We start from the raw sequence: 27,973 nt of genomic DNA on the forward strand, positions 1-27,973 counted from the left end.
GATACTCAAGGTTTAAGAAACTACTTCTCAACCACCAGGGGTCCGAATGGACACTTAAGTGTCTGTAATGTTGAGTGAATAAATGGAACCTGTAAGGGTCCATTTGATTCCATTTACTGATTCCATTAGAGGGGATATTTCACTTTAAAAAAAAAATGTTTGGGTCATTTTATAGTCTATCTTTTGTGAACACTCAGGAGTCAGGACAGTTTTTAAGTTGCTTAATTCAGTACTGAATCGAGCAACATGTGAAAGTAAAATATCCCTTTAAATAAATATTGAGCATTCTAGTGTAGATTGGGACACAAAGATTAAAAAATCACACCCGTGTGAACTGAGCGGTGGTTTACCCACCTAGTCTCAACAGCACCCTCTTACCCACCAACCCCTCCCCCCTTCCCCCCTGTGTGTGTGTGTGTGTGTGTGTGCGTGTGCGTGTGCGTGTGTGTGTGTGCCTGGCCTGGCCTGGCCTGAAAACAGCGCCCCTCCCTTAACATGTGTGGTCAAAAAAGGTACTACACCACAGGCTTCAGGCTACATACAGACCCACCCACCCACATACAAACATACCTACACACACGGCCACGCTATGGAGACGGTGTGACCACCGCTCAAAAAAAGAGGCATATCAAACTGGGGGTCATTTATCACTAGGACTGAGTATAGTGACAGCCAGGGTGTTGATAGGGATGGAGAAAGACTTGTGGGGGGTGGACCCTGGATCAATTATCTTTCAGGGAACCCCCCACTCAGAATGAGCAGTCGGCTGGGCAAGTCATGTAGGAGGGGTCGTGGTAAAACGCCGGGGGCCCACATATTTGAGCGGTAGTCTCTATATATTTGAGTAAATTCTTCAATGGGCCTTGTGGCCCAGGGCCCCTGGTGGACAAGGGCCCATAGCAGGCACTGGCCCCAATGGCACCCCATAATCCATCCATGGACAACGCCACAAGTACACCAGTCATTTAGGACTGAGTATTGACAGCCAGGGTGTTGACATGAGGAGTCGGACACATGCCATTCAGGACTGAGTATTGACAGCCAGGGTGTTGACATTGGAGACACCTGTCATTTAGGACTGAGTATTGACAGCCAGGGTGTTGACATTGGAGACACCTGTCATTTAGGACTGAGTATTGACAGCCAGGGTGTTGACATTGGAGACACCTGTCATTTAGGACTGAGTATTGACACCAGGGTGTTGACATGAAGACACATGTCATTCAGGACTGAGTAGTGACAGCCAGGGTGTTGATATTGGGTACGCCTGTCATTCAGGACTGAGTATTGACAGCCAGGGTGTTGACATAGCCATGGGGACACATGTCATTCTCTGAGACGCAGTGAGAGAACTGAGCAGGGTTGCTTCCGCTGGCAAACCTCCTGGCGCCTCTCACCGTGAGACACTGTTCGATCAGCTCCAGCACTTTGCACACCAGGAAGAACATATTCTTCAGCATGAAAACCGAGATGGACGTTTTGTAAACGTACACCTGAAAGCACCGGACCACGAGGAGCGGGGCGTTGACCACCACGCCGGCAAAGAACCTGGCCCACACCCAGCGGCAGCGCATCTCCGAGGCGGTCAGCTCGTAGAGCCAGATGACCGGGACGCCCAGTGCGACGAAATACACAGAGATGACGGTATACTTCAGGTAGACGGTGGGGATCTCGTTCCTGAGGAGCATCTCCACCAGGGTGAAGCTGTCCAGAAGGTCCAGGCAGGTGCTCAGGAAGCAGCTTTGGGAACGGTGACGCGTGGCTCCGTTTAGGTCCTCGATGATAGAGTTGATCAGGCAGTACAGGAGCGGCGCGGAGAGCAGCATTATAATCTTAAAGCCGGTGACGCCGCAGGGCACCTTGAGCGCGATGAGGTCCAGGATCGACGTCTCCAGGACCAGCACCACCTTGGGCGTGCAGGCGATCACGTAGATGAGCCACGCCAGGTAGGCGTAGGTGAACTCGCCGAGGTTGCAGCCGAACATGGAGCTCTTCTGGTGGAAGCCGCAGGCCCTCTCCCGCTTGCTCCGGGCGTTCTTCATGAAGAATATGCCCCAGCCCGAGATCACCACCAGGTCCGTGGCGATCCACGAGCACCAGTACAGGTCGGTGAAGACGATGAGGTAGAAGTCCAGGACGCCGCCCTGGAAGACGAGCAGGAGGAAGCACAGCACCTTGTAGAGCAGGTGCCGCTTGGATTTCTGCACAAACAGGGGAGCGGTCTGCATGAATTCCCCCGAAGATGTCATGGTGCCTGCACGAAACAATGAGGTGAACAGACTGTGTTTTCACTGTGCAATATGTTTCAAAGCAATATATGAATGCTTGAATTTGAATTAATTTAATTTAAATTTTACATTTTAATTTTTTGTTGCTTTTTAGATAACAGCTTTATACATATTTTCCCTTGTATTACTGTATTTATTGTCTGGGTAGCTATATATGCTCAACAATTCCCATTGCATTCGTGCAAATGGCAAATAAAAGCGTCTTGAATCTTGCCTGCAGCAGCCACCGAGGATGCGGAGACCAGCGGCTGGATGCTGCACTCCTCCTCCGGGTTGATGCTGATGCTGGCCGCGGTCGACGTCTGGGTGTCCCGCCTGGACGAGGCGCTTCTTCCGAGGAACAGCTGGCCGTTCTCCGGGGCCGAGGAGTAGGACACCGGAGACGGGGAGTCGTCGCGGGGGGAGATTGTTGTCGCTTCGGATCGGGGGGGACGGCTGGCCTTGGAGGTGTTGTCGTTGTTGTTGGTGCAAATTTCTCCGATCATTGTATTTGTGCGTGTCCACCTCCACCTCCCTCCCGGTCCTCCACCACCTCTCCGCTATGTTGTGATGGATCGCTTTGAAGGTGGAGGATAGAGAGCGATAGGCGAGTGTAAACTATGGCATGGACTGCATCTGATAACGGATCGGGGCTGGGGGGCGTGTACTCTTTACTTTCTTCCGAAAATAGCCGATCTACAAGCTCTGATTGATTGAATAGGCCTACTAATAGCTGTTTGCAGAAAAACAGCACAGGGAAACTATGCAGTTCAATATAAGGTCAAAGAGGATTTAAACCCAAGAAAGCCTATAGGCCTACCTACAGTATATGGCATTTCTTCATTGCTTCTGCTAAATTTCGCCGCAGGCAGTCTTATGATTGGGGGGGGGGGGGGGCTGAATGACATCAATAATGCACACCTGCTTAAACGTCTTTAGTTTTTCTTTTTTTTTTAAAGCTCTATAGCCTATAGTAGGCTCAAATTGCTCAATCGTTTGTTCTATAACAGCTGGGGGACGTCACAGTCTCTCCAGCTCTTTTGTAAACAGAAAATACACTTTCAAGTGGCTCATCATTCAATGTCATGACTCATGCAGAAGAGATATCCCATTTATGAGCTTCAATCTTACATTGTTCCAGTTGCAATATTGTCAGCTCACTTCCAATGTCACCGGCTTATTCTGTATCCTGTCCTGTTGTAGGCTATGTTGACGTGAAATTATATTTTCGTGTGGCTAAAGAAATTGAGAGCTGGGGAGAACCCTAGCTGAGGCTGAGTTAACACAATATAGAATAGCAGTGATTACTGTAGGCACTTACATGTTATATTATATCCAGGTCCCTTACCGCTCCCCCCACACCCAATTAAAATGTCACAGCCCTGTGACTTGATACTGAAATGATACGGACCATGACACTGACCATTATTATACTGGCATGATACTGACCATACCGATATGATAGTTTAGTGACCATGATTTTATGGTGCAGCAGCAGCACAAGCTTTATAGCCAGGGATATATCTTAAATAGTTGGCCTGCGCATAGTTGTAGATTGGAATAAGCTTAAGTTTCTACATTAACCAGAGCCAAACCAGTATAGCCTGACATGGCCAGTCTAATATCATTGCATAGATATTAGTCTGGAATCGCTGTATGGAAGCTGCATTTCCAAGGGGCAGATTAAAAAACATGCCAGTATAAAGATTTGATTTCACATTTTATATTATTGCAATATTGTCTGATTGTATGAGTTGAATTTGAATACACCTGTAGAAATGTATAGTAGTCTTCAAGAATGTGATCAAGTCCACCTCATATGTAATGAGTATTATTCACGTGTAAATAATTATGCTATCCCCAAACAAATTTCTACTTACACTTCAGTGACTATATGTTTGCAATCAAAAAAATACATTTACTTCACATACAACAGACTTTGATAATAAACTTTAATTTCAAGTTATGATGGATGGTTGTGGTACATAGAAAACACACATTTCAGTATAAACATATGCATTCCAATGGAGTTCGACAATTTGACCAGCTATCTGCAATGTTTGTGAGAGGACATCTGTCAGCCTGGCTTAATGATATGTATGACTTGCTTTAAGCAAAAACAACAATATGTACAGTTCATACACATTCTGCTGGGTGTGTATGGGAGAGAAGGGAACTAATTTATGCTTGGTCCCACAACGCCTTTGATAAGTGTCTCTTGACAACAATATTAGCCAATTACTACATTTCGCACATACCCTGAATTTGTCTTCTGCATTGAACACATCCTAACTAACCACTTGAATCTCAGCGTCCCTATTCTGAGGATAACTAATTACGACCTACAAGCTCACAACACACTGCAATGCAATGCATTACGAGTTTGTGAATCGGCTATTTCAAACAGTATAAGTGCAGAGCTGACCCCGGTCAAATAAGTTCTAGTTTAATTAGTATAGACTAGGGCTTAACAAGTGGTTAAGAAAAGTGGGCAGCCATAGGCATCTGGGGACCAGCTCCAGCTCTAAGGCCAGTAACCAGGGCACAATACCTTGGGTACTGTACCCAGGTTAAGGGGTCACTATCATGCATGTGTTTTTTGGTATGAGAGGAGACAAGGGCACCTGGAGGAAAGGAAACCTTACATGAACATGGGGAGAACATGCCAACAGTCCACACAAATAGGTCCCAGTTTGAAGCCAGGACCTTTCTTAAGTGCCATTTGAACCCAGGACCTTTCTGAAAGAAGTGCTATTTGAACCCAGCCAGGACCTTTCTGAAACAAGTGCTATTAAACCACTGAGCCACCGTGTCAACAACAAATGCATTTTCAACTGAAAAATAAAAAATAATTAATAAGAAGAAGAAATGTCCTTGAACAAATAAGTAGCAAATACATAATGTTGTTGTCAAGCAACACTTGTGTTAAAGGCTGTGCAACAAAGTTTAGTTTAGTCTTTAGCCTGCTGTTGGTGTTTCAAATGTTCCAATTTGTTACTCCAGCTTTGTTCGGAGGCCTCTCCTTTTGGTCATCACAGGTGTTGCAGATTAGGTGAGATTTGAGACATAAAAAAAATGTGCACTTTGGAATTTGTAGAGATAACAACGTATTTGTATTCTATTCCATCCCATCCCCTGGGATAAGAAGAGGGAAGCCTAATTTACACTTCGCCACATGATGGTGAAAATAGGGTAGCGTAACAAGAATAAAATAAGACGGCACAAACAGCCGCCGCTGTGCAAATCACAACACTTCAGTTGTAGTTTGTTTTGGTCGAAAGGTTGCAAGGGGCACAATTAAGTTTACTCGGCGCAATAGCTGTTTATGCGGACTCGTTCATTCTTGTTGCCTATCTTTTTGAGCGGTGGTCACACCGTCTCCATAGCGTGGCCGTGTGTGTAGGTATGTATGTATGTTTGTTTGTTTGTTTGTATGTATGTATGTATGTATGTATGTATGTGGGTGGGTGGGTCTGTATGTAGCCTCAAGCCTGTGGTGTAGTACCTTTTCTGACCACACATGTTAAGGGAGGGGCGCTGTTGTTCAGGCCAGGCCAGAACAGGCAAGGCACACTCGCACTCACTCACGCACGCACGCACGCACGCACGCACGCACGCACACACACACACGCACAGACTCCACCGCTCAGTTCACACGGGTGTGATTTTTGTCCTGTGCCGGCGTCTACATATAGATGTGCATAACAATTCCTTTTGATTCTTAAATAAGGGAAGCGTCCCGTTTTCCTGCTTGAAAATTGGAGTGAACCCATCGTACAGCGAAGTGTAAACTAGGCTTGAGCCATAAGCGTGCATGTGTGCAGTAAAAGAAGTGGATCACGGGCTCCACCACCCAGTTGAGTTCAGTTCAGTGCATGAGAAGAGGATGTAGCCCAAACACTACCACAGTCATCAATAGTACAGTAAGTGGAAATGTGTTAAAAGGTGGGTCAATCCTCTGTCTCGGATATATATTTACTGTATATAGATATATATGGAGAGAGTTATATACAAACACCTGGGTAGATGATAAACAAGTCAAACCCACACCCACAAATAAACTTGATATGGTTTATTAGCAATATTCCCCAAAAAATTAGATACCATTTATATGGGTTTGTTTATCTTTTTCTCCTTTTTACACGAACCGTACAAGGATAGATTCACAAGGACAGGTTTCTAGAAAATGTTTAGCACGAGTGCACCGACCTGCTTGAATTATATATATTTTTTTACGTTTTTTTTTGTTTGTTTTTTATTCTTTTTTTATTTCGTTTTTTTATTTTGTTTTCAAACTTGTATTAAGTTCCTTATTAGCGGCCTGATTAAAGGCACTGCCACAACACAGGGAGGGGAAGGTGGGGCACTGTCCATCACTCACACGAGACAGTTTATTCTAAGTGCCTAGTATAGGTGGAGGAGAAACGGGTTAGGTGTGTGTCAGAGGGGGGGGGGGGGCTGCTATAGGTAAATCTCGTAGATATCGTCCAGCTCCTCGTGAAACAAGTCCCATTCGTCCTCGGAGTCGGTGGCGTCGTCATCGGTGCCCGCGGCCAGCAGCATGAGAAGCATCTCGCTCAGCTCCAGGGTCACCATCTCCTCGTCCTCGTTGTCGAACGAGTCCGTGCTCTCCCGCTCGTCGAAGAGGTCCCACAGGGGCGTTCGCCTCGAGTTCTGAGTGGGGGGGGGGAAGGGCTTAAGGTCAAAAGTCAAACCACGAAGGTTGTTCTTTAGTTCGTTGCCGTTGGGCAGAAACCTTATTGCATCTCCGTTTTTCAAAGTTTTACGTTTTTTTTTTTTTGTTGAAAATGAATGCCCTTGGCCTTCTTAGTCATACAAGAGTGTTTGGCCAAAACTAACGAAGATAGAATACGAGCTCACAATGCGATCCGTTATTGTCACTACTTTGTAAGTTAAAATGGTGAAGCGTGTCTTCAATGGGAGTGTTGTGTATTTATGCTACGCTGGATGCAGCAGTAGTAGCATGACCAAGTGCGGAGTTCTCACGGAGTGAAGTATTTTAAACTCTGGGTGTTTGGAAGCGTTTTTGGAGAGTATTGCGTTCAGCTGAGGAAAAAAAACGCCCATAGCCTTAGCGGCTTTTCACACAGGAAGCGACACCTGGAAATTGTTTTCAATGAGAGGCGATCGTTCAGGTAGGACAGGTGCAGCAACAAGCAGCTACTCACTGCACAACGGTGTTGAGAACCACTGTCCTTACTAGGGTTGGGAACCGGAATCGGTTACAAATCTGGAAACAGTTTCCAAACACTGTCAGAGTTGGCATGTGGACTTCACGTCTTCTATACAATTACAATATTGTTGGTTCTTAAACTTTTACATTTTAAGGACCACCATAACTCTGAGAGTAACTTTCAGAGTTACAGACCTGTTAGTGTCCATTTGGAACCCCCAATCGGAATCGGACCTTTAACTCATTGACTGCGATTTTGGCCCCCTTCTTTTGCGACAAACTGACAGCATTTAGTTTACCTTCTGTTTAAAGTGGGCGCCTGCATGCGCATTGTACACAACGGTTCACGGATCGCGTTTGCTCTACGATCCTGCCGTGGTAAGCAACAAAACACAACAGCTCTCCATAGTCCACAGCGAAAGTTTGTGCATGCCTCGTGTATGTTGCGTAACGAGGAAGTGAATGACGTTCGGAGACAGGATACAGGGGGTTGGTTGTCCCGCCCCCCGTTTCCGGTCTGGGAATATCCGTATCCGGTTTCTGTGGATAGTGCGGCTCTATAGAGAAAATATTATGGCGGATCGGCGATCATATTTATTTGTTTTATAGCGATTACAGCATATTGACAACTCGTCATAGGCGCAGTGGACACATTTATATAACTCGTCATACTAGTCATAGGCAGTAAATGAGTTAAGAGGAAATCGTTAAGGAACCGGAACGGTGAAAAACCTAAAGGTTCCCAACCTTAGTCCTTACAGAGTATAAACTTGGACCTGGGCTAAGTGCTGTGTTGCCCACACGCTACCTGGCTCCTTCTGTTAGTTCCTGCCTGCCTCCGCTGGGGTTGTGCTTCCTCAAGGCGACCGTCGGGGAAGGCGTGCTTGTAGAAGCAATTGGAGCCAAACGGGCAGGTTCCACGGCCCTCGTCGAAATATCGGCACGATTTACTCCTGTGGAGAGAAGCATGAATGAACTCATGACAAACAGTAGTTTAAAAGAATGTCCAATTAATTAATCACACAAAATACATGCTCGCGCTGTGTAAGGTGTGGCCTTTAAAGATCCTTTTAACCATACAAAAAAAAACATACATTTACCTTGTGAGGACCAGGAGAAATGTCCTCACAATATCAATTTGTTAAATTCTACTATAAGTATAGTACAAGTACGTACACACACACACACACACACACACACACACACACACACACACACACACACACACACACACACACACACACACACACACACACACACACACACACACACACACACACACACACACACACACACACACACACACACACACACACACACACACACACACACGACATTACATAGTGTCTCTCCTTTGAAGTATCAGGACACAAACGAGCGGAAGGACGAGACATTTGACATTGATCGTGAACACAGGAGTGACAGGAGGAGCTTCTCATCAACCAAATGGAAAAGCTAATTTACTCAAGTGCTCATTTCAGACCGCAGGTTTATAGTGAGTGCACTGATGTTTGGAAGAGCTGCGCTGGCCAAGTATAGCAAACGTAATTATTATCCATTTACCCCATGCCGTCCTTGTATTTCTGGATGAGTTTCTGCTTGTCTTCCTTGTCTTCCACCCAGTACTCACTCGGGATGACAAAGTTGGATGTGATTCGACACTCGGGGCAAGACCTGCGTTGAAGGAAAGCAGAAAACAGTGTTAATTTTGTCGACTAACAGCTACGATGAAAAACGTTGTAGGCTACCTTTTTACACTGACGAAAAGTAAATAAAAACTATAATGTCTAAAATATATTGGCAATTTCGACAGTAAATTAAAACAAGATGTTAGGGAGGGAAGTGGAGAATAGATACAGTAGAACTAAGACAAGTCATTTTATGCTCGGTTGTGTATTTCTATTTTTTTTTAATCCCACGATTTTAGTAACCCATTTTTTACCCAGTGCCAATTGCCGACCCCAACCAGTTCCTTTTCTCTCCATCAGGCGCTCCGGCTGACCAGGGGGAGGCAGTACAGAGACCAGGATTACTGCATGTTCTTACACACACCATTAATCCTTCTTTTTGGCACATACCCATGCCAATAATTTGATGTGGAGTCAATGGAGACCCCAACCAGAGACTCAGATGGTCATCAAAATTATTGGCTTAGGAATGCGAGAATAAAAAGTAATCGATAGAGAAAAAAGAAAAAAGTCAGGTTGGGGGTGAACTATCCCATTAAGTCCCCTTTCCCGGGGTTGGTTACGTTTCAACCTCAAACGTGAAGGGCATAAAGCCAAAGAAGAAGTCACGTGCGACTTTCGACAAAACATTTAACTTCCGCCGAAGGACTCACTTGATGATTTTGCTCTCGAACTGCTTGGCGCTCCTCCACTTGCGGATGCACTTGAGACAGTAGCAGTGGTTGCAGTTGGAGAGGATTCCGAAGCGGCGCTCGCTGGGGTTGGTCTTCTCGAACACCACCTCCATGCACACGCCACACATCATGTCCTTGCTACGCTGGATGGCGAAGGAGATCTCCATGTCCTTTTCATGGGCCTCGATGCAAGCCTATGGAGACAGAAAGCCAAAGTGTTTAGATTTAAACACATTAACCCTGGTGTCCCTATTTTGGGTGTGTCATTGGTTACAAATACTTTACAATTATTAAAGATTGACAGTACACAGTGTTATCGGTGCGCGAGCACAACACAGAGTAAGTTGCCTGTACACCGATAACACGGAAAAAAAAAAAGAAAACTTCTCCGCTGCTCAGCTCTGCAGCCAGCAGGCAGTGCAGTAGAGATGTGACATTCGTGAACGAATTGGCTCTTTTGAACGGCTCTTTTAACCCATTTAGGCCTGAACACATTATGACGCAATATTTTATGCTTTAACTATTGAAAAATAGCAGATATACAAGCTCACAGCGCGGCGCGAGCTTGTAGATCTGCTATTTTTGAAAAATCGTGAAAATAAGATTTTTTACCCGATTACATAAGTGTCTTTTGAATCCTTCTAAGATTTTTTGAAAAAACGATGTTTGTATGTCAACAATCTGGCCAGCCATCGTCAAAGAAAAGGTCCTTTTCATTTAACTGGAGCTCAGTTAGTCTGTTCTTGAGAGACTACTATGTCAGTGGTACTCAGATCTTTTCATGTGAAGGACCCCCAAAATGATATGTATTTGGCCACGGACCCCCATCTCAAAATATCTAGTTCCAGGGACCACCCAGAGGCAAAATTTGAGTTACAAACGTTCGCTTTGAAAATACATATATTCAAAGATTTGCACACATTTTCACGACTTTTTCAAAAATAGCAGATCTACAAGCTCGCAGCGCGGCACTCGGTGCCGCGCTGTGAGCTTGTATATCTGCTATTTTTCACTGGTTAAAGCAGTCAATCATTTCTAGGCCTAAATGGGTTAAATGAACAATGGGATCTGGTTTGCAGTCGGGACACTGAGTACTGACCGAGTAGTGAGTGAACAGATTCAGAATCAACGTATCACCCACAGGGGGAGGCACAGCCCATCAGATTTATCAGAGCAGCACATGGCACGTTCCAGCCAGTGGTGGCTTTATGGCACAGCCCGCAGCAGGCGGAACAACGAGCCAAACAAGAAAACACAGTACTGCTATAACAGTGTTGCTGCGTTTTTACAAAGTTGAATTTTCAATATGGTAGGATGGTTGTTGACTTGTTGCTGTAGCATTGGGTGCTAACTCAAACTACTGAGTGCTCACAAAGATGACAACGCACAATCAATGGAGGACTTGGAGGATTTATTTTGGTTTTAAACCCAATGCTTCAACACACCGACAAGACGTTGCGTTATGTAAGCCTGTTAATATTACAGTATGCTATGCGCTAGTATTCACGAGGAGCGTGACTGTTATTAATATGCCTGCCTGGCTGCCTAGATATCTTTGTAGAGAGGCTTTTTGATTGATAACTTTATTAACAGTTTGCTAAAAAAGCACAGTAACACCATGATATATTATTACTAATAACTACTGGAAGTTTCGACATTTCAACTTTGAGAACGGTTATTATAATGCCGGTGCCGACACATTTTTGGTGTTAAAAAAGTGAAACCGTGACAACCCTAATGTGTTTGTTATATAGGCCACATTAGCCCTTTTGTCCCTATTTTGGGCAAATCATTGCAGACAAAAGGGGGAGAAAAAAGAATCTACAAGCTCACAACAGTTACATACAGTACATCGCAATGCGTTCAATTGCGTTGTGAGTTTGTACACCCGCTTTTGGAGCGAAATCTTTGATCGGCTGTTTTTGACATTTGCGTGACACTGTAGTGACTAAATATGGAGATTTCTGCCTGACAGTGATCAATCAACCAATCTTTATTTCAGACCCAGGGAGATCCATATCAATACAATAAAACAATACAAAAACAAATAATAAAGTAATTCAAAAATAAAAGCACAATGCACCATGCCCAAATATTCAGTTTCTGACATACAGACATGTGCGCCAATGGTTCCACAGTCCAGATGAGAACCTGACAGAACTGCGTGTGGGGTCTGCTATAACAGCAATGATGTCATTAACTGACTCTGATGCCCTACACATAAACCTGTACATAAGGTTGCGTAGCACAGCAGAGCAGGTGGGTACCCCGATACTCACAAACATCTGGCTCGCACTGGAGCTTCTCGGAGCTCTTAACAGCAGCCTCATAGTCATTATAGGCCACTGTGAGATGTCTGATGCTGCCTTGTCTGTAGCGACACCAAAGGTGGGCAGTATCCACAACTTTCCAACATCCCATTGTGCATTGCGCAGAAGGCGAGCGGCATTTCAGGCGTCGCAGCCAAGTGTGATCTACAAGCATCTGCAACGCGACGTGAGCTTGTATGTCTGCTGTTAACCGGAAGTGTCCCGCAGATAATGCTACAGTAAAGTCTTGCGGAAACAGGTGGATACAGTGGTGTACAAAATGATCTAAAAAGATATCTCTTCACAGGTACTGAGCACATGCTAAATTTGCGACACAGCATGTTGGCTTGGGCATAGAGCTTCCGCCGCTGTCTATAGATGTCCTTATCATCTGAAAGGTCATTAGAAATAATATGACCCAAATAAGTAATCTCGCTACACACATTTGGGGCAGAGCCAGCCAGATAGAAGTCAGGGAAGGTTGATTGTCTGTCCTCCCTACTTCGAATAATCATGATTTTACTCTTTTTGAAAAGGAGACAGAATTCCTCCCTGACGGATCCCACTGGTCACATGAAAGGGAGTTGAGATTGACTTCCCCCATTTTACACTCATCGTCTGGTGAGCATACCAGAATACTACGATTTTGACTAAGAAACTGGGGACCTCTCTTTGTGTCAAATTTAAAAATAACTTTTCATGATTGATAGGATCAAACGACCAAGAAGCATCAATAAAAGATACAAACATAGTAGAGTTCTGTCTACTGTATTTTCCTAGAATCTCTTTAAGAGCAAATATACACAGATCAGTGCCATGTTTCCTTTTAAATCCAAATTGGTTATCAGCAGACGAAATCAACCTCTCAAGTCTGCTCAGTACAATTGACATACACTTTGGACATAACACTGGCCAAGGCAATTGGCCTATAATTATCTGAGCCGTTGAGCTTTACCCACTTTGTCTTTAATGACCGGCACTAACTGAACAGTGAGCATAGAATCAGGTAAAAAACCCATGTACACGTGACCGTGTTCAAATTACTAAACAGACTTATATACAGTATACACATAGTACATTTTATTATTCCAAACAACACTGTGTTGAATTCTCTTTGGAGAATTGTTATACTGACATCTGGGACAAAATACTTTGCAGATTATGAGGGGGTATTGTGGGCGAGACGGCCCTTTAAGCTCTGGGCAAAAAGAAATCAAGGAACCACAGTCACTTCCCCAATACAATCAGTGGTCGTTTCAATGCATTAATCATGATGCGTAGCATTTCATCTGTGGCCCTCTGATGCATTTCTCATGATGCATACCAAGAATTGATTGATTGATTGATTGATTGATTATTTTACTAGACAAAAATGGAGAACAGCACAAGTATAGTCAATACAATAGACATGTACAGTACAAGTACAGTTAAACACCCTGCCTAAAAGGAACATCCCAAATAAGTCATTTTACAGTCTTTTTTTACGTTGGAAGTCTGTGGTATTTAATTCATGGAGAATGTCACAACTGGCATTGGGAGGTTAACTCGATGGTAGACAGCTTCCCTATTCCTAAACAGGCAAACATTCGGCAAACACCAGTGATATTTGTTTAAATATCACTAAACAGTTGTTAAATATCTGTATATTCTGATAGTAATCATTGCTATGTGTTTGTTCAGTAACAGGGGTCTCCAACTCTAGCTCTTTAGTAAACAGAAAATGCAATTCAGGTCGGGAAACGTTTTGGTTTAAACTTTAAACCAAAAATGTATATGCAGTGCAGTCAATGGTTTGGGAAACGGCTTACCTTGGTGTGCTCCGATCGCTGGCTGTCGTCGGTGGGGTGGAGCACCTGCAGGCCGCACATGTCGCAGACGTCGCCGTGGAGGTACGCGCAGTTGAGGCCGTAGCGGCACTCGCCCACCGCGGCGTACGGACACAGCTGCTTCCGCAGTTCCTTGTCGTCGTCGACGGCCTGGTCCTTCTCCAGCTCTTCAATGAGAGGGACGACGGGCCCCTCCGCTTCCACAGGATCAGCTGCAGGACACAAAAAGGTGGAGCATCGATTAACCCATTTAGGCCTGAACACATTATGACGCAATATTTTATGCTTTAAATATAAAGAAATATCAGATATACAAGCTCACAGCGCGGCACCGAGTGCCGCGCTGCGAGCTTGTAGATCTGCTATTTTTGAAAAATTTGAATTGAAATTGAATTGAAATTGAAATTAGAATTTTGACCCGATTCTATAAGTGTCTTTTGAATCCTTCTAAGATTTTTGGGAAAAAAAACGATGTTTCTATGTCAGCAATCTGGCCAGCCATCATCAAAGAAAAGGTCCTTTTCACTTAACTGGAGCTCAGTTAGTCTGTTCTTGAGAGACTACTATGTCAGTGGTGCTCAAACCTTTTCATGTGAAGGACCCCCAAAATTATATTTATTTGGCCACGGACCCCCATTTCAAAATATCTAGTTCCAGGGACCACCCAGAAGCAAAATTTGAGTTACAAACGTTCGCTTTGAAAATGCATATATTCAAAGATTTGCAATTTTGCACACATTTTCACGACTTTTAAAAAAATAGCAGATCTACAAGCTCGCAGCGCGGCACTCGGTGCCGCGCTGTGAGCTTGTATATCTGCTATTTTTCACTGGTTAAAGCATTCAATCATTTCTAGGCCTAAATGGGTTAAAGCAAATATACGTGTATATACTGTATAAAGGGCTCTATTTTGGTCCATGCCTTACCCCTTATCCCTCAACTCTTTTGCAATTTTTTTAATATTTGGAAAATAGATTTTAAATATTTCAAATAGCTGATCTACAAGCTCACACCGTTTCGATGTAGATCGGCTATTTTCAAAATAGTAAAAAGAGGCAAAGAAGTTTAGGGATAAGGGGTACGACATGGACAACAATATAGCTCTCAATCTCACGAGTCACGACTGAAATTGTTTGTTTAGGCCAAGTGCCAATCTGCAATTTTTGAAATAGCGTGAAAGGAGCCCCCCCACGCTAGCGCTCAGTTTTTTCTGAACAGGTATTCCGTTGTTAGTTTGATCATTTCAAATTCTTGACTTTCCCAGCCAAATGGGACAGACAGACAAGCTGAAATTAGTCAACTTTAATCCATGAGTAGTAACACAAGCATTTGTAGAAGTATGTCCTGCATATTCATATGGCATTTGCCCTGCATATAGCTGACATGGAAGTCTCAATACATGCATTGATCTTCCTGAATCAGCATTGCATGCAGACATATACAGTATGTTATAATATACATATCAATCTAAAAAGAATCTAATAGTGTAAAAAAGCAGCAGATGTCACAGCACACCAAATCATAACTGACTGTGGAATCTTCACACTGGACTTCGAGAAACTCTGACTTCAAAAGGTTGACATTTCTGTATTATAAATCCTTAGTTGAGTGGTCTTGTGTACAGGTAATATTGTAATATTTTGAGATATGGATTTTTGATTTTCATGAGCTGTATGCCATAAAAATCTAAATGAAAACAAAAAAGGTTTTGAATATGGAGACAAGACGTTTCTGTCCGGCTGCAACAATATGTAGCATGCTGTATGTATGCTATTTGCTGATTTGACAAGTATACCCCAATAAATATATGAGTTATTATTTGATCTTTTTAACAACTTTGGAATCTGCAATGATTCAACCGATGCGTCCCGATTTGTTTAACCTCCATTGACCTGGCATCCCTATTTTAGGAATGCATGCATGTCATTATAGGTGAACATATTCAAGACTCAAGAGTTGAAAAATGTTCTAAAAACAAGAGATCTACAAGCTCGCAACACATCCCAACAAGATGCACTGTGAGTTTGTAGATCGGCTATGTTTGAACATTAAATGATTAACCACATGAACCCTAGCGTCCAGATTCTGGGGCAAGGATTCTGCAAAAATAACAGATCTGCAAGCTCAAAACGCTTTGCAACACAACACGTTGTGAGTTTGTAGATCTGCTATATTGTGCGAACAGATTGGATGCCTTTGTATAAATGTTCTCAAATAGAGACAAGGTTTTTCCAAGTTGAATTCAAGACTTGATTTTCCCCCTCAAAATATAGGTCAATACATAGGAAATAGGTGGTCTAGGACAGGTCATTGGCTCTCAAACGTTTTAAGCCGAAACCCAAAAGCTCAATTTGGCGTCTCCCCAGGCCAGGACCCAAACTTATAGAATCACTGTTTGGGAAACCCTGGTCTACTCTAGGGATCTACGCCACTCTGCAACCCTAACCCTCTAACTCTCAAATACCTGGAACGCGCCCGAGTCGTGTTAGATTTTAACCACTTTAACCATTATTTTATGCTTTAACTATTGAAAAATAGCAGATATACAAGCTCACAGCGCGGCACCGAGTGCCGCGCTGCGAGCTTGTAGATCTGCTATTTTTAAAAAATCGTGAAAACGTGTGCAAGTCTTTGAATATCTTTGACCCGAGCTTTGACCCGACTTCTAAATCCTTCTTCTAAATCATGTTGTTCTCAAACCTTTTCATGTCAAGGACCCCCGAAATTACATGTATTTGGCCGCGGACCCCCATCTCAAAATATGTTGTTCTAGGGACCCCCAGAAGCAAATATTTGAGTTACAAATATTCGCTTTTAAATAGATATATTCAAATACTTGCAAAAAAAAAATCTTGATTTTTCAAAAATAGCAGATCTACAAGCTCGCAGCGCGGCACTCGGTGCCGCGCTGTGAGCTTGTATATCTGCTATTTTTCAGTAGTTAAATCAGTCAATAATCCTAGGCCTAAATGGGCTAATGACAAGTGTAAACAAAAACTACAGTGGGTCACAATGTCCTCATACAGCCAGCTCATCCACTCTCCTCAGGGCCTACCAACCACACAGCGACGCGCACCTGTTTACTGACACACTGCAGGGGCTGTCTGGCCACGGCTCAAAATACACACACGCACGCACGCACACACAGTGCCAAAACAACACTATGCTGGCCCCTCACGCCTTTGATTTAGTGTTGCCAAATTTTGCAAGAGAAACAAGCGGCCAGGTGGTATGAAAAACCAGCCCAAAAGAAGCGACCAGTTTGACCACTTCTTGAACCCAAATACAGTAGTAAGCCTTGCACAGCCATGAGCAGGGGTGTCGCACCAAATCCTGGGCCCTGGGTACTACAAGGATTCACTGGGGGCCCCCCATGAATGTTCTTCATAACGGGAGGGGGTTTAACCCATTAAGGCCTGGTTTACACTGGCAGCCAAATCCAGCATGAATCAGATCTGTGTCACATCCGGGTTGGAATCTGATTGGTTCCATGTAACCATTTAAACCATATTCCGATCTGGATGTGACTCAGATCTGATTCAGGCTGGATTTGACTGCCAGTGTAAAGCAGGCCTTAGACTGGGAACACATTATTACGCATTATTTTGTGCTTTAACTAATGAAAAATAGCAGATATACAAGCTTGTAGATCTGCTATTGTTGAAAAATCGTGAACATTTGCGCAAGTCAATATTTTTGACCCGATTCTAGAAGTGTCTTACTGTCTTCTAAATCCTTCTAAGGTTTTTTTCAAAAACCTATGTTTCTATGTCAGCGTGGTGCTCAAACGTTTTCATGTTAAGGACCCCCAAAATGATATGTATTTGGCCACGGACCCCCATCTCAAAATATTTAGTTCCAGGGACCACCCAGAAGCAAAATTTGAGTTACAAATGTTCGCTTAAAAATACATATATTCAAAGATTTGCACTCATTTTCAAGACTTTTCAAAAATAGCAGATCTACAAGCTCGCAGCGCGGCACAGTGAGCTTGTAGATCTGCTATTTTTCAATAGATACGTTATAAAATAATTAAAGCCCCCTCCACCTTGGGCCCTGGTAACTCAGTCCCACTCCTCCCCATGTATTCACTCCTCCCCATGTATTTTTTGCAACCAGTTTTACCACTTCTTGAACTCTAAAATATATTATTTGAAAATAGCCTTGAAGAAAGATATTGAATTATTTATTTTTGTTCCCCTCTCTCTTGAGAACCACTGGCTTAAACATTAGGAAGCAAGCCCCAAAATAAGCAACTACACTCCAGAAACAAGCAGTCCCGCAACTACAATTTTTTACAAGCGACTTTACAGAAAGAACTATCACAAAGTCACTTATAATAAGCAGACATGGCAACACAACTCTGAGCAGATGAAAAATAAATAAACGAGGCCCTATTTATAAAAGTCCAAGTAGAATTGTACAGCCTAACAGCCCAGCAGTAGTCTGTGTCAACACCTCTCATCGGACACAAGAGGGCAATCAATCCCCAGAGGCTAATAATCCTGACCTGACATGAACTTGTTATTTTTCAGCATCAGCTGGTTTCTAGGAGGATAAAACAGTGACAAATACCACCCCCTGCTGGCTGCTTTAATTCCTGACTTACTAGTACATCCACTTTCATTTTCCCTGATGACCACATGAACACTTGCGTCCCTACTCTAGGCTTGTAGAGCGTCAATTAATTATATAGGGTTTTAAAGTGTTAAAAGGGTTAAGGGTGGAAGAAGCAATATATGTTTAATAAGTGATTAATAGTTCAGAATAGTAATCATTGCCATAGTGTTCAGTAACAGCCGTCTCTACAGCTCTTTACTTTTTTTTGGACGGGATAGCAACTTGATCCAATCAGGAGAGAGACAGACAAACGGGACAAAAAGATAAACAAGTGAAATTGGAAGTGATGAAACAAGAACAATTAGAAGACAAAGGTGGAACACTAATCCAATTGAAGCTGATGAATGGGTTCGCTCTCCTTTCAGTCCCACCTGTTTATTTAAGAGCTACAGAGTAGAGGTCTTCACGGGGGGCCCGACCCCGAAATTACCCGAGGACCCGAGAGACCCGTACCGGGTTCGGTCAGTGTTTTATCATAATCACTCGGAGCCGGGTTGGAAACGGTCGCATTTCCCTCGGAACACTTCGGGAACACGGGACTGTAATCATCATGTGTATAACCCGAGAGGACCCGATAGGACCCGTACTGTGTGTGTACTTTCTGCTTTTTTATGCAAACTGTAAAGCAAGCAATCAATCAATATGTGAGTGTGCGCTGGCGTGCTCTGCTGCGCTATGATCAGGATACGGAACGAACTGGAGTTCTGTTTAACGTGTGTGCTGTGCTGTGTTTAGGCTGACCTAGGATCAGATTCAGGTCCGTTATTAGCCGCGAGGCAGCGACATGAATGGCTGTGTAACTGTGAGATGATAATGCTGGTCTAAGATCAGATTTACAGCGGGGGAAAAAGAGCTTGGTGCGTGCGTAATGCATGCGTGTGCGTGATGCGTAGCAGCTACTCCTGCTGTCGCCTGCCGAAATTGACTTACCTCTGTTGATAGATAATAGCCTAAAAGTATTCCTTTATCCCTGGCATTTGTTTCGATGTTATTAATATAGATTCCTTGGCAGCCTTCTTCTGCCTGTCAATCAGTTAACAGCGCACGCTGCACAGCTGGCGTGAGTGAGGGATCTCGGTACATGAAAGGGGATTTTAATAATGATTAAATGGCCGGGTCTCTCGGAACCTCGGAAATAAAAGGATTTCGGGACAACATGTCACGGGTTTCGGTCTGTAAAAAAAGAAAGAAAGTCGGAACGGGACGGAATCGGACGAGACCGTTACGGGGCCACTCGGGTTTGGTTTTGTAATTTGATTATTATTTCGGAAACAGGTCGGAATCGGACGAAATTTGACGGTCCATTTCGATTTCGGTTCGCTTTTTTGGACCCGTGAAGACCTCTACTACAGAGTCACAGGGAGAGATCCCCATTACTGAACAAACATTCGATAGCAATGACTACTATCAGAATTGTAGAGCTTTTACTTTTTTTTACAAAAGATATACAGTATATAATACAGTATACATATCACTTAGCCAACTTTAAGTGGCTAAGCTCCAAAAAATACTTTTTGGTAAGCAGTAAACAGCCACGTAAAAAAGAACATTAACCAACATTAAAGGAGTAGTTCACCCCCAAAATGACTTTTTTTCCTATTGATTAGACACACCATGGAGACTTCAATAATATGTTTTTGTATTTGTCGCCTTCCTAAGACAAAAAATGTATTAGAGTAAATTTACCCCCATTGATTCTGGATGGGGACCCAAATGCATGTGCCTGGATGGGGACCCAAATGCATTAGGGTGAGAATCAATGGGGGTAAATGTACGGACCCTAAATTTACCCCCATTGATTCTCACCCAAATGCATTTGGGTCCCCATCCAGGGCCATATTTGGGTCCCCATCCGGGCCCATGCATAGTTTTTTGTGTCTTAGGAATGTGACAAATACAAAAAGGTCTCCATGGTGTGACTAATCAATAGGAAAAGAAAATCATTTTGGGGTGAACTGCTCCTTTAACCTCTCCCATATTTAATATGGACAAGTGCTGTCGCTGCCTGAGTGCTGGCTCACTCACCCCGTCCGCAGTAGGGCTGCCCTGGCACAAACTCTGCAGCGTTGACCCAGTCCACTGCCCCTAAGCCACGGGGGGGCGCCTCCGCGGGGCTGTCCGCAGCGCCGCCTGGTGGTCCACTGGGCATGGGCTGTGAGGCGCTGGCGAGCGGGAGGGGGGCGGATGGCAGCGGCGGCGGCGGGAGAATGTGCGAGTTGTCCTGCTTCGCTGGTTCAGAGTGTTCAAACCTGTGGCAAGAGAGTTCAAGTTTAGGGGTGTGACAGTTAATCAAACCAATCGTTATATAAACAAAAGATTCTTGATAATCAACACAATAATCAACACTATAATTATTACAGGATTATTTTGAGAAAAGGATGAACCGTTTGTGTTTTGTTCAGCCAAGTGACTTTTTTGGCTACACTGCCAACAAAAGAAATTGCATTGTAGTTACCGGTAAATACAATTGCTGTAATGCGATGCATTTGTGTGCAACTTTGTTATGGTCCAAAGGTACAGTATGGCAGGAGATGCAGTTGGCCTCAAAGTATTTTCAAATGTGCACTGGCTTTGTGTCGAAGTGTCCTTGAGCAAGATACTAAACCCCTAACCACTCCTGATCAGCAGTTTATTGCCTTGCATGGTTCCGTCCGTGTATGAATGTAATGCCCATTGTAAGGAGCTTTTTATAAACGGGTGCAATTATGAAAGCACCATTTATTTATCATATACACATTCTACAGTATAACTGTGCCTGTCTGTAAAACTGCTGTACTGTAGTGTAGATCGCCCACCTTGCCAACATTTCAGCTGGTTATTCTTTGTTTGGTCCGTTTTAATTAGGGTTGGGCCCCAGATCACGGATCCAACATTAAGGCCGGCTTTACACTGCAGTCAAATCCAGCCCAAATCCAATTTGTTCTCAAATCTGATCTTTTGGCCCGACTTTTCACACTGCATTTGCAAGTGACACAGATCTGATCTGTGCGTTCAGACAGCGTTAGCCCAAAGCTGCCCTGCGGCGACATGTATGCTTTGGTTACCGTGGTAACGACGTAGGCGTCATGACGTTACGTCACTACGTCGACGCTGGTTGATTACGTTCTGATTACGTTCAGGAAATGCGACATAATAGACCATATACACAATATTGTTTTTCTCTCTTCTTTTCTTTACTCTTGTGTTTCGCTCTTCTCTCTCGTTTTCACTGTTTAGCTCACGTGTTTTCTCTCTTCTCTTTTGTTTTTCTCATGTGCTCAGTGCGCTGTAATCAAATAGTAAATACTCACGCTCGATAATGATGTAATTTACAGCCGCGCTCGGGTCGCGCTGCTCGCGCAGCAAGTGACGCTTGGCCAGTTTGATGTGGCTTGCATGTGACCTGCATATAACTCAATGGGGTGGATGTGGTTGCTGCTTTCAGACTGAGTCAGATGTCCTCAGATCCGATATGGATCGGATTTGAAACTACCTCTGGATGTGGTTTTTCAAAATCGGATTTCATGTGACCTGCATGTGACATGTTTGGATTTAGACTATTTAAAAAAAATTGGATTCCACTTTTGAAGTGACTCAGATCTGATTCAGGCTAGATTTCAGTGGCAGTGTAAAGCCGGCCTTAAGTAACCGGAATCGGTTCCATCACATTTAGCAGTGGCTCAGGAGGTAGAGCAGCTGTCTTGGAATCCAAAGGTTCCAGGTTCTATTCCCAGCTCCTCCTGGCTAAGTGTCGAAGTTTCCTTGAGCAAGACACTGAAACCCAACTGCTCCTGATGAGCAGGTTGGTGCCTTGCATGTTTTCCTCCAACATCGTTGTATGAATGTGTGCGTGAATGGTTGAATGTGAAGTACATTGTAAAGCGTTTGGAGAAAAGCGCTATATAAATGCAGCCCATTTACCAATTGGTATTGGAACAAATGGAACCCTTCCATCTCTACGCTCTCAGATTTACAGAACTATAATGGTCCATTTGGAACCCCCTCAAGTAAAACCATAGGTTCCCCGGGCCGTTTTTTTTAAATATAGGAATTGTTAAAGGGAACCGTTAAGGAATGGAACCGTTGGGGGGGACTCGTTAAAAAAATAAAGAAATTGTAAAAAATCTAAAAAAAAAGAAATTAAGAAAAAAGCATCACAACCCTAGTTTTAATGACAAATGTCTAAGGCTAATCATACAAAAACAACATAACCAATAAATGTGTTATTTGCAGTAGATGCTGTAGGCCAAATAACCCCTCCTATTTTTATCCTGGGTATGTGTAAGGGGCACCAGAGGACAGCCATGGCTTTACTTAAGTGGACTTGCTCCTTAGTCCTTAAAGAAGCACTTCGGCACCATTTTCAACCTCATCTTTATAATAATTGGTCCTCATTGATGCTTAAGCTGGCACCATTTATTCATCTACTCACTCTGCGTCTCATCGGTGGGCTGTGGACAGTTTAGAAACCTGCCTACTGATGACATCATGGATGGGGATTCCAAGCTAATAGAAACTAGAGTACGCTGAGGGTTAGTATGCTGAAATAGAAGCTATTGCATTAATAAAATATAAAATAAAAATGTTCTCCCTCAACCAAATCTCTTCGCCACAAATAGCCGATCTACAAGCTCATAAGGCAGAGCGTTGTAGATCGGCTATTTTAGGCTATTATGATGACATGCCCAGAAAATGGACACTAGGGTTCATATGGTTAAAGTAAACAGTTTGACAGGAAGCCAGCAGCTATGCCCTGGTCTAAACATAGGCCAACAAGATAAGGCCTGGAGTGCCAGGCAGCCTGTTGCACTGTGATGTAAAGTATTTGATATTTTTGATTAACGTTAGCCCATTATCATTCTGGACAAGGCCAATGTAAACAAAGTGAGTAGCCTATATGCGTGAGTAATGATTTTTTGCATGCATAGCAGCTGTTGTGGTCTTGTGGAGGGTGAAAAAAAACTATGAAAACAAAGCCTTTGGCTGTCGTCAGTAGAAGGTCATAAATATTGATAACCTTGTGACGTGGGTTTCCATACATCTGAAGGAAGTAGTGGCTCGCTGAGCTAATCTCTCATGCGTGACTGGGACTTAATTCTTTCAGAAACCATAGAGCCTCACTGTTCATTGCTAGTTTACAGGAGAGCAAAACAGAATATTTGTGTTACATTATGCTATGTTAAAGCATTTCCTTAGAAAGGACAGTGGATTAGAAACAGGAATGCGGGGAGAAGGGAATGGATGACATATTTTGTATGTTTAGATAGAGAAGGGAGTAGTAGTGACGGGCGACCCAGATCCTGGGCTCCAATGGAATCCAGGATGTTGTGATCAAGTGCGTCAACTGTTAAGATCCCAGAACGCCATTGCCATCTGATTGATATAGTGCTAATAAAATCATGTTTTAACATTGCAGACTGCTGACTTTTGCATCATCGATGAAAAAACTGAAAAAGTAATGCCACTTCTAAAGAGAAAGACATACGGTATTATGTAGTAAGTAAGTCTTATGCCACACGTTTTATTTCTATGAAATGCCAGTGAGGTTGCACTTATCTCAGTTTATCTAGGCAGTTGTTACTTTGTGTGCCTCTTGTGCTTGCAACTCCATGCTATTCACAACAGTCAGTGGTTATCTAACACGTTGAGATCAGAATATGACCGTAATCAGACTATGGTGCCATAACTAGAACATTCCTGCACTTTCCCGATAAAATAATTGCCTAACCCTAGATGTGGCTCTGAGAGGCCATCATACAGGCAAGGCAATGTGCCGTTTGAACTCCTTTCTCTGACACATTGGCATGTTTAACCATTTTCAACCTGGCATCTCTATTGTGGGCATGACGTCATTGTGAAAATAGCACAAGCTTACACATCACGACACATTGTGTGTACTAGATGGTTTATTTTCATTGTTCGACATGCAGTTAAGTATGTAGTAGGGTATAAGTGGATAATTTCATTTCATTACAGCAGTCAGGAGTCAGGACTCTACCAGATGACTGCGGTTCCTGTTAGCATGGCCTAACAAGGAAAAACAACAACTCCACTATACTACTATACAGTAATGACTAATGCTTGTTGACAGCCAGCATACATGATGGCCAAATCAATGGACGTCCTTCTCTTTCCGCCGCAAAGACCAGCGCGTCTGTCTGCTGGGTTCTACTGGGAAGGAACCCAATGTTCAACTGGTGCCGCTCTTAGAAGAATCCCATTGGAACATTGACTAAACATGGGGGCTAAATGGAAATCAAATGGGTGGGTGAGTGGGGGGGGGGGGGGGGGGGGGGTTGGGGGGGGCGTTAGTGGTTCGCATAAATAAAAGAGAGGAGCAGTGCGCTGCAGTAGAATGGTGGAATGAACCGGGTGAACCCGGCAACAGCGGTGAAGAGGGAGAGGGAAGTGGGTGGGATGGGATGTTAGGGGGAGAATGGGAACAGGAGCGAAATGCACAGAGAGGGTTATGCAATTGCCATACAGGCTGCAGTGTGCTGCTCCGTCTGGCCTGGGGGCTGCGGGAGAAGAGGATGAAGAAACCAACAAGAGAGAGGGTGAGAGACTGAGACGGACGGGAGAGAGAGTCAGCCACATCACAATAGCAACAGCCCAGCGGAATTCATCCATAATGGAGCCCCCACCGTGGGGCCCATTCTCTGGGGTCTTAATAGAGGCAGCGGAGCCCCCCAAGGGGTCACAGAAATAATGAGGACACCCTCCTCATTGCATCTCCATCATATGGATGAAGGAATGCTACTTATCAACGTGAAAACAACAACAACCCATGGCGACTGTGGACCGAAGCTAATAGGCCAACCATAGGATCTCATTATTCAGGATGGAAGTTATCAAACATTCAAATAACAAAAGGAAATTCTTTGCTCTGTTAAGCTAGCAGCTTTGAGCTGCTGTGGTAACTATGGGGATGCTCCTGAACGCAGACATATGAGGCAGACAGTGTCTGCCCAGGCTGTCTGCGCCTGTCTGGTTACAAACTCACGGTCTACAATTCAACGGGGAGTAATCTTCTGGCTTACGCTTGGACTAAGCATGTAAATTTCACAAACGGTGCGTGTGAAAGTGTCTTTAACGTAAAACCTTCACATATTGATGACCCTGAATAATTTCATCAGCTTGAATATTAAACAGTAAAAAAGCAGTAAAAAAAAAAAAAAAGAGATTTATGGAAAGGGCAATCAGCGACTGAGAAATTCTGATGCTGCAGCAGCAACATTCAGTAGCTCCGACTGGCAGACATCAAAGACTGCATCATTAGTACGATACTGAAGGCAATGAATACAAACAAACACATCAATGCAAATTTCAATACAGCTCAACACAGCAATGGTGGCAGGCTTGTTGTAGAAGGATAGTGTTTAGGGTCATGGATGTTCCTCTCTGGTGGCTGGCACAGGCATATTGACTTCCAACAACATGTTGACATTAGGAAACGACATTCTCGGGTGTCAGGTCCACTAGGAAGAGCAATGGCTAAACAATTCTAGTCAGAAGGCCTGCCATCAAAGCTGCTGTTAGGACTGTCGCGATTATTACGCTTTACATGACGATTGATTGTCACTCAAATAATTGCGATTAACTATTTAATTGTGTTTTTCTCGTTGACGATTACATTTCTGTTTGGCTTGTAGGCTTTGAAGTTGCACATGGCAGATATGACACATAACCTAAATATACAAAGAAATGACTGACATATTTTACAACTTTATACATAAAAAAGAATAGTGGGGGGAAAAAAGATATAGGAAATTGTTGAAAATGTATGGACATTTTTCAACATAGAAACGATTAAGACGATTATGACAAAATAAGTGTGATTAGACGATTATGTAATCATTGTGACAGGCCTAGCTGCTGTGCCATTTTAGTTTATAATGTGACAAAGCAATACAAGTCAGCTGAAGAAGTACCTGCACCGGTCCCCAAACACACAGTTTCCTTTCTGAAAGAATTTGCAAATCATGGATGCAGGTTTGCTGCTGGCGAGATCATGGGAATATCGACAGTTGTCCCCTTCTTTGCAAAGCCCGTGCATGAAGTACCTGCAAAATGTAGAGAAATAGTTAGCCATACTGGCCTATGTCTTACAATTGAGTCTTATTATGTATTTTCGCTATTGACTGTGAATTGATTACCATTACAACTAGTCAAATAGCAAAAGTATTAATACTTTCCTTCAATTTATATCATGATTAATGTGCATGCATTGTTAAAGGCATTGTTTCCACTTCCAGTGACAACTTCTTTGTGTGTGTGTGTGTGTGTGTGTGTGTGTGTGTGTGTGTGTGTGTGTGTGTGTGTGTGTGTGTGTGTGTGTGTGTGAGAGAGAGACACCAAAAGAAAAGGCATTGTCGCCTTATGACAGGTGCCAATTGCAGGTGTAGCCAAGTGTGTTACTTGTTCAAACTTAATTTATTTTTTATTGTGTTGTGTAAAATTCTTTGGACTCGGGTTATCCTAAATTGTAAATTGCAAGTAAAAAACAAAATGATGCTCAGAAATCAAGGTAAATTGATGTGGCTCTTGGTTTACCGGTATGTGGAAGAATAACCCCACTGACTGATGCGTTCTTGTGTTGTGACTTGTGAGTTTTAATTGTTAAGTCTGCTATTTTCGGAAAATGTCTGCAAATCGTCTCTTATCATAAAATAAAAGGCACAGTAATGCATTATCAACGTATGGGTCGTCCGTAACCGTAACATGAAAACGTTTGAGAAGAACCCAGACTATTTGAAAATGAGAGTGGACGGTGGGAAAATGTCTTTAACTTGACAACGATACGAACTTGGCCCTGGCCTTGACCGTTGTTTTAATGACTAAACCAAGCTCTTGTTTTGTTTTTTTTAATATGTCGCGCGTCCTTTTGTTTTGTTTTACTTCAACGGACGTCGTTGTTACCCGGGTTTTAATCGGCCGGGGGATAATAATAACGTCAGACTCAGAGCTCTCAATACAAGCCCGCATTCCCATCATGACCACAGGCTGGCTGGCTGGCTGGTGGGAACCATCATCATCATAACAACAAAACAACAGCTGAGCGGCTCGGCTCGGCAAAGCCGCTCCGCCAGCGAGCGACGCTACATTCGGACGCCGAGCGCTGGACCGATGGACACACACGGACAGCCGTTTCTGAACGACGTCGTGTTGAAATGCTGTCGCTTTTTACCTGCAGGTTACGTGTTTGGTCCAGCCTCCGGTCGGTGTCGTTGTTGTTGTTGTTGTTGTTGCCGCCGTAGACACCGCTACCGCTGCCTCCGCCATTGCTGTTTATGTTGAAGACGCTCGGCTCGCTCGCGCACAGCCAGCCAGCAACAGCAAAGCCGGATCTTCCGGAAAGGAGCCGACCGACACACAGCAGAATTTACAACAAGGAGATATGAAGGAAGGAAACGACA

The 27,973-nt window shown here is 43.6% G+C and overlaps 2 protein-coding genes across 2 annotated transcripts; both read right to left on the reverse strand.

The window, feature by feature from the left end:
- Positions 1-1,274: 1,274 nt before the first annotated feature.
- tmem121b (transmembrane protein 121B) lies at positions 1,275-2,773 on the reverse strand (the record flags this gene model as incomplete). The annotated part of the gene is made up of 2 exons (XM_080754214.1): positions 1,275-2,254; positions 2,503-2,773. 2 exons carry the CDS (start codon positions 2,771-2,773, stop codon positions 1,275-1,277), a joined length of 1,251 nt encoding a protein of 416 aa, XP_080610340.1.
- Positions 2,774-4,243: 1,470 nt separating this feature from the next.
- Positions 4,244-27,896, reverse strand: mkrn1 (makorin, ring finger protein, 1). Its single transcript, XM_080754525.1, has 8 exons — positions 27,745-27,896; positions 26,489-26,620; positions 20,604-20,827; positions 13,941-14,170; positions 9,803-10,017; positions 9,025-9,135; positions 8,270-8,414; positions 4,244-6,941 (listed from the first exon to the last, which is right to left on the reverse strand). Exons 1-8 carry the CDS (start codon positions 27,837-27,839, stop codon positions 6,729-6,731), a joined length of 1,365 nt encoding a protein of 454 aa, XP_080610651.1. The 5' UTR covers positions 27,840-27,896; the 3' UTR covers positions 4,244-6,728.
- Positions 27,897-27,973: the final 77 nt, after the last annotated feature.

This window comes from Nannobrachium achirus, assembly GCF_963921795.1.
Source record: "Nannobrachium achirus genome assembly, chromosome: 23".
In the NCBI taxonomy this organism is placed as follows: Eukaryota; Metazoa; Chordata; class Actinopteri; order Myctophiformes; family Myctophidae; genus Nannobrachium; species Nannobrachium achirus.

What these genes read in the sequence shown, in the direction of transcription:
- mkrn1 (XM_080754525.1), bottom strand. Translation starts at nt 27,839, where the DNA reads ATGGCGGAGGCAGCGGTAGCGGTGTCTACGGCGGCAACAACAACAACA. An exon ending in ACCAAACACGTAACCTGCAG is followed by an intron (nt 26,621 to 27,744) that starts GTAAAAAGCGAC and finishes TACATTTTGCAG; the next exon opens with GTACTTCATGCACGGGCTTT. An exon ending in TTCGAGAGCAAAATCATCAA is followed by an intron (nt 9,136 to 9,802) that starts GTGAGTCCTTCG and finishes CCTTCAACGCAG; the next exon opens with GTCTTGCCCCGAGTGTCGAA.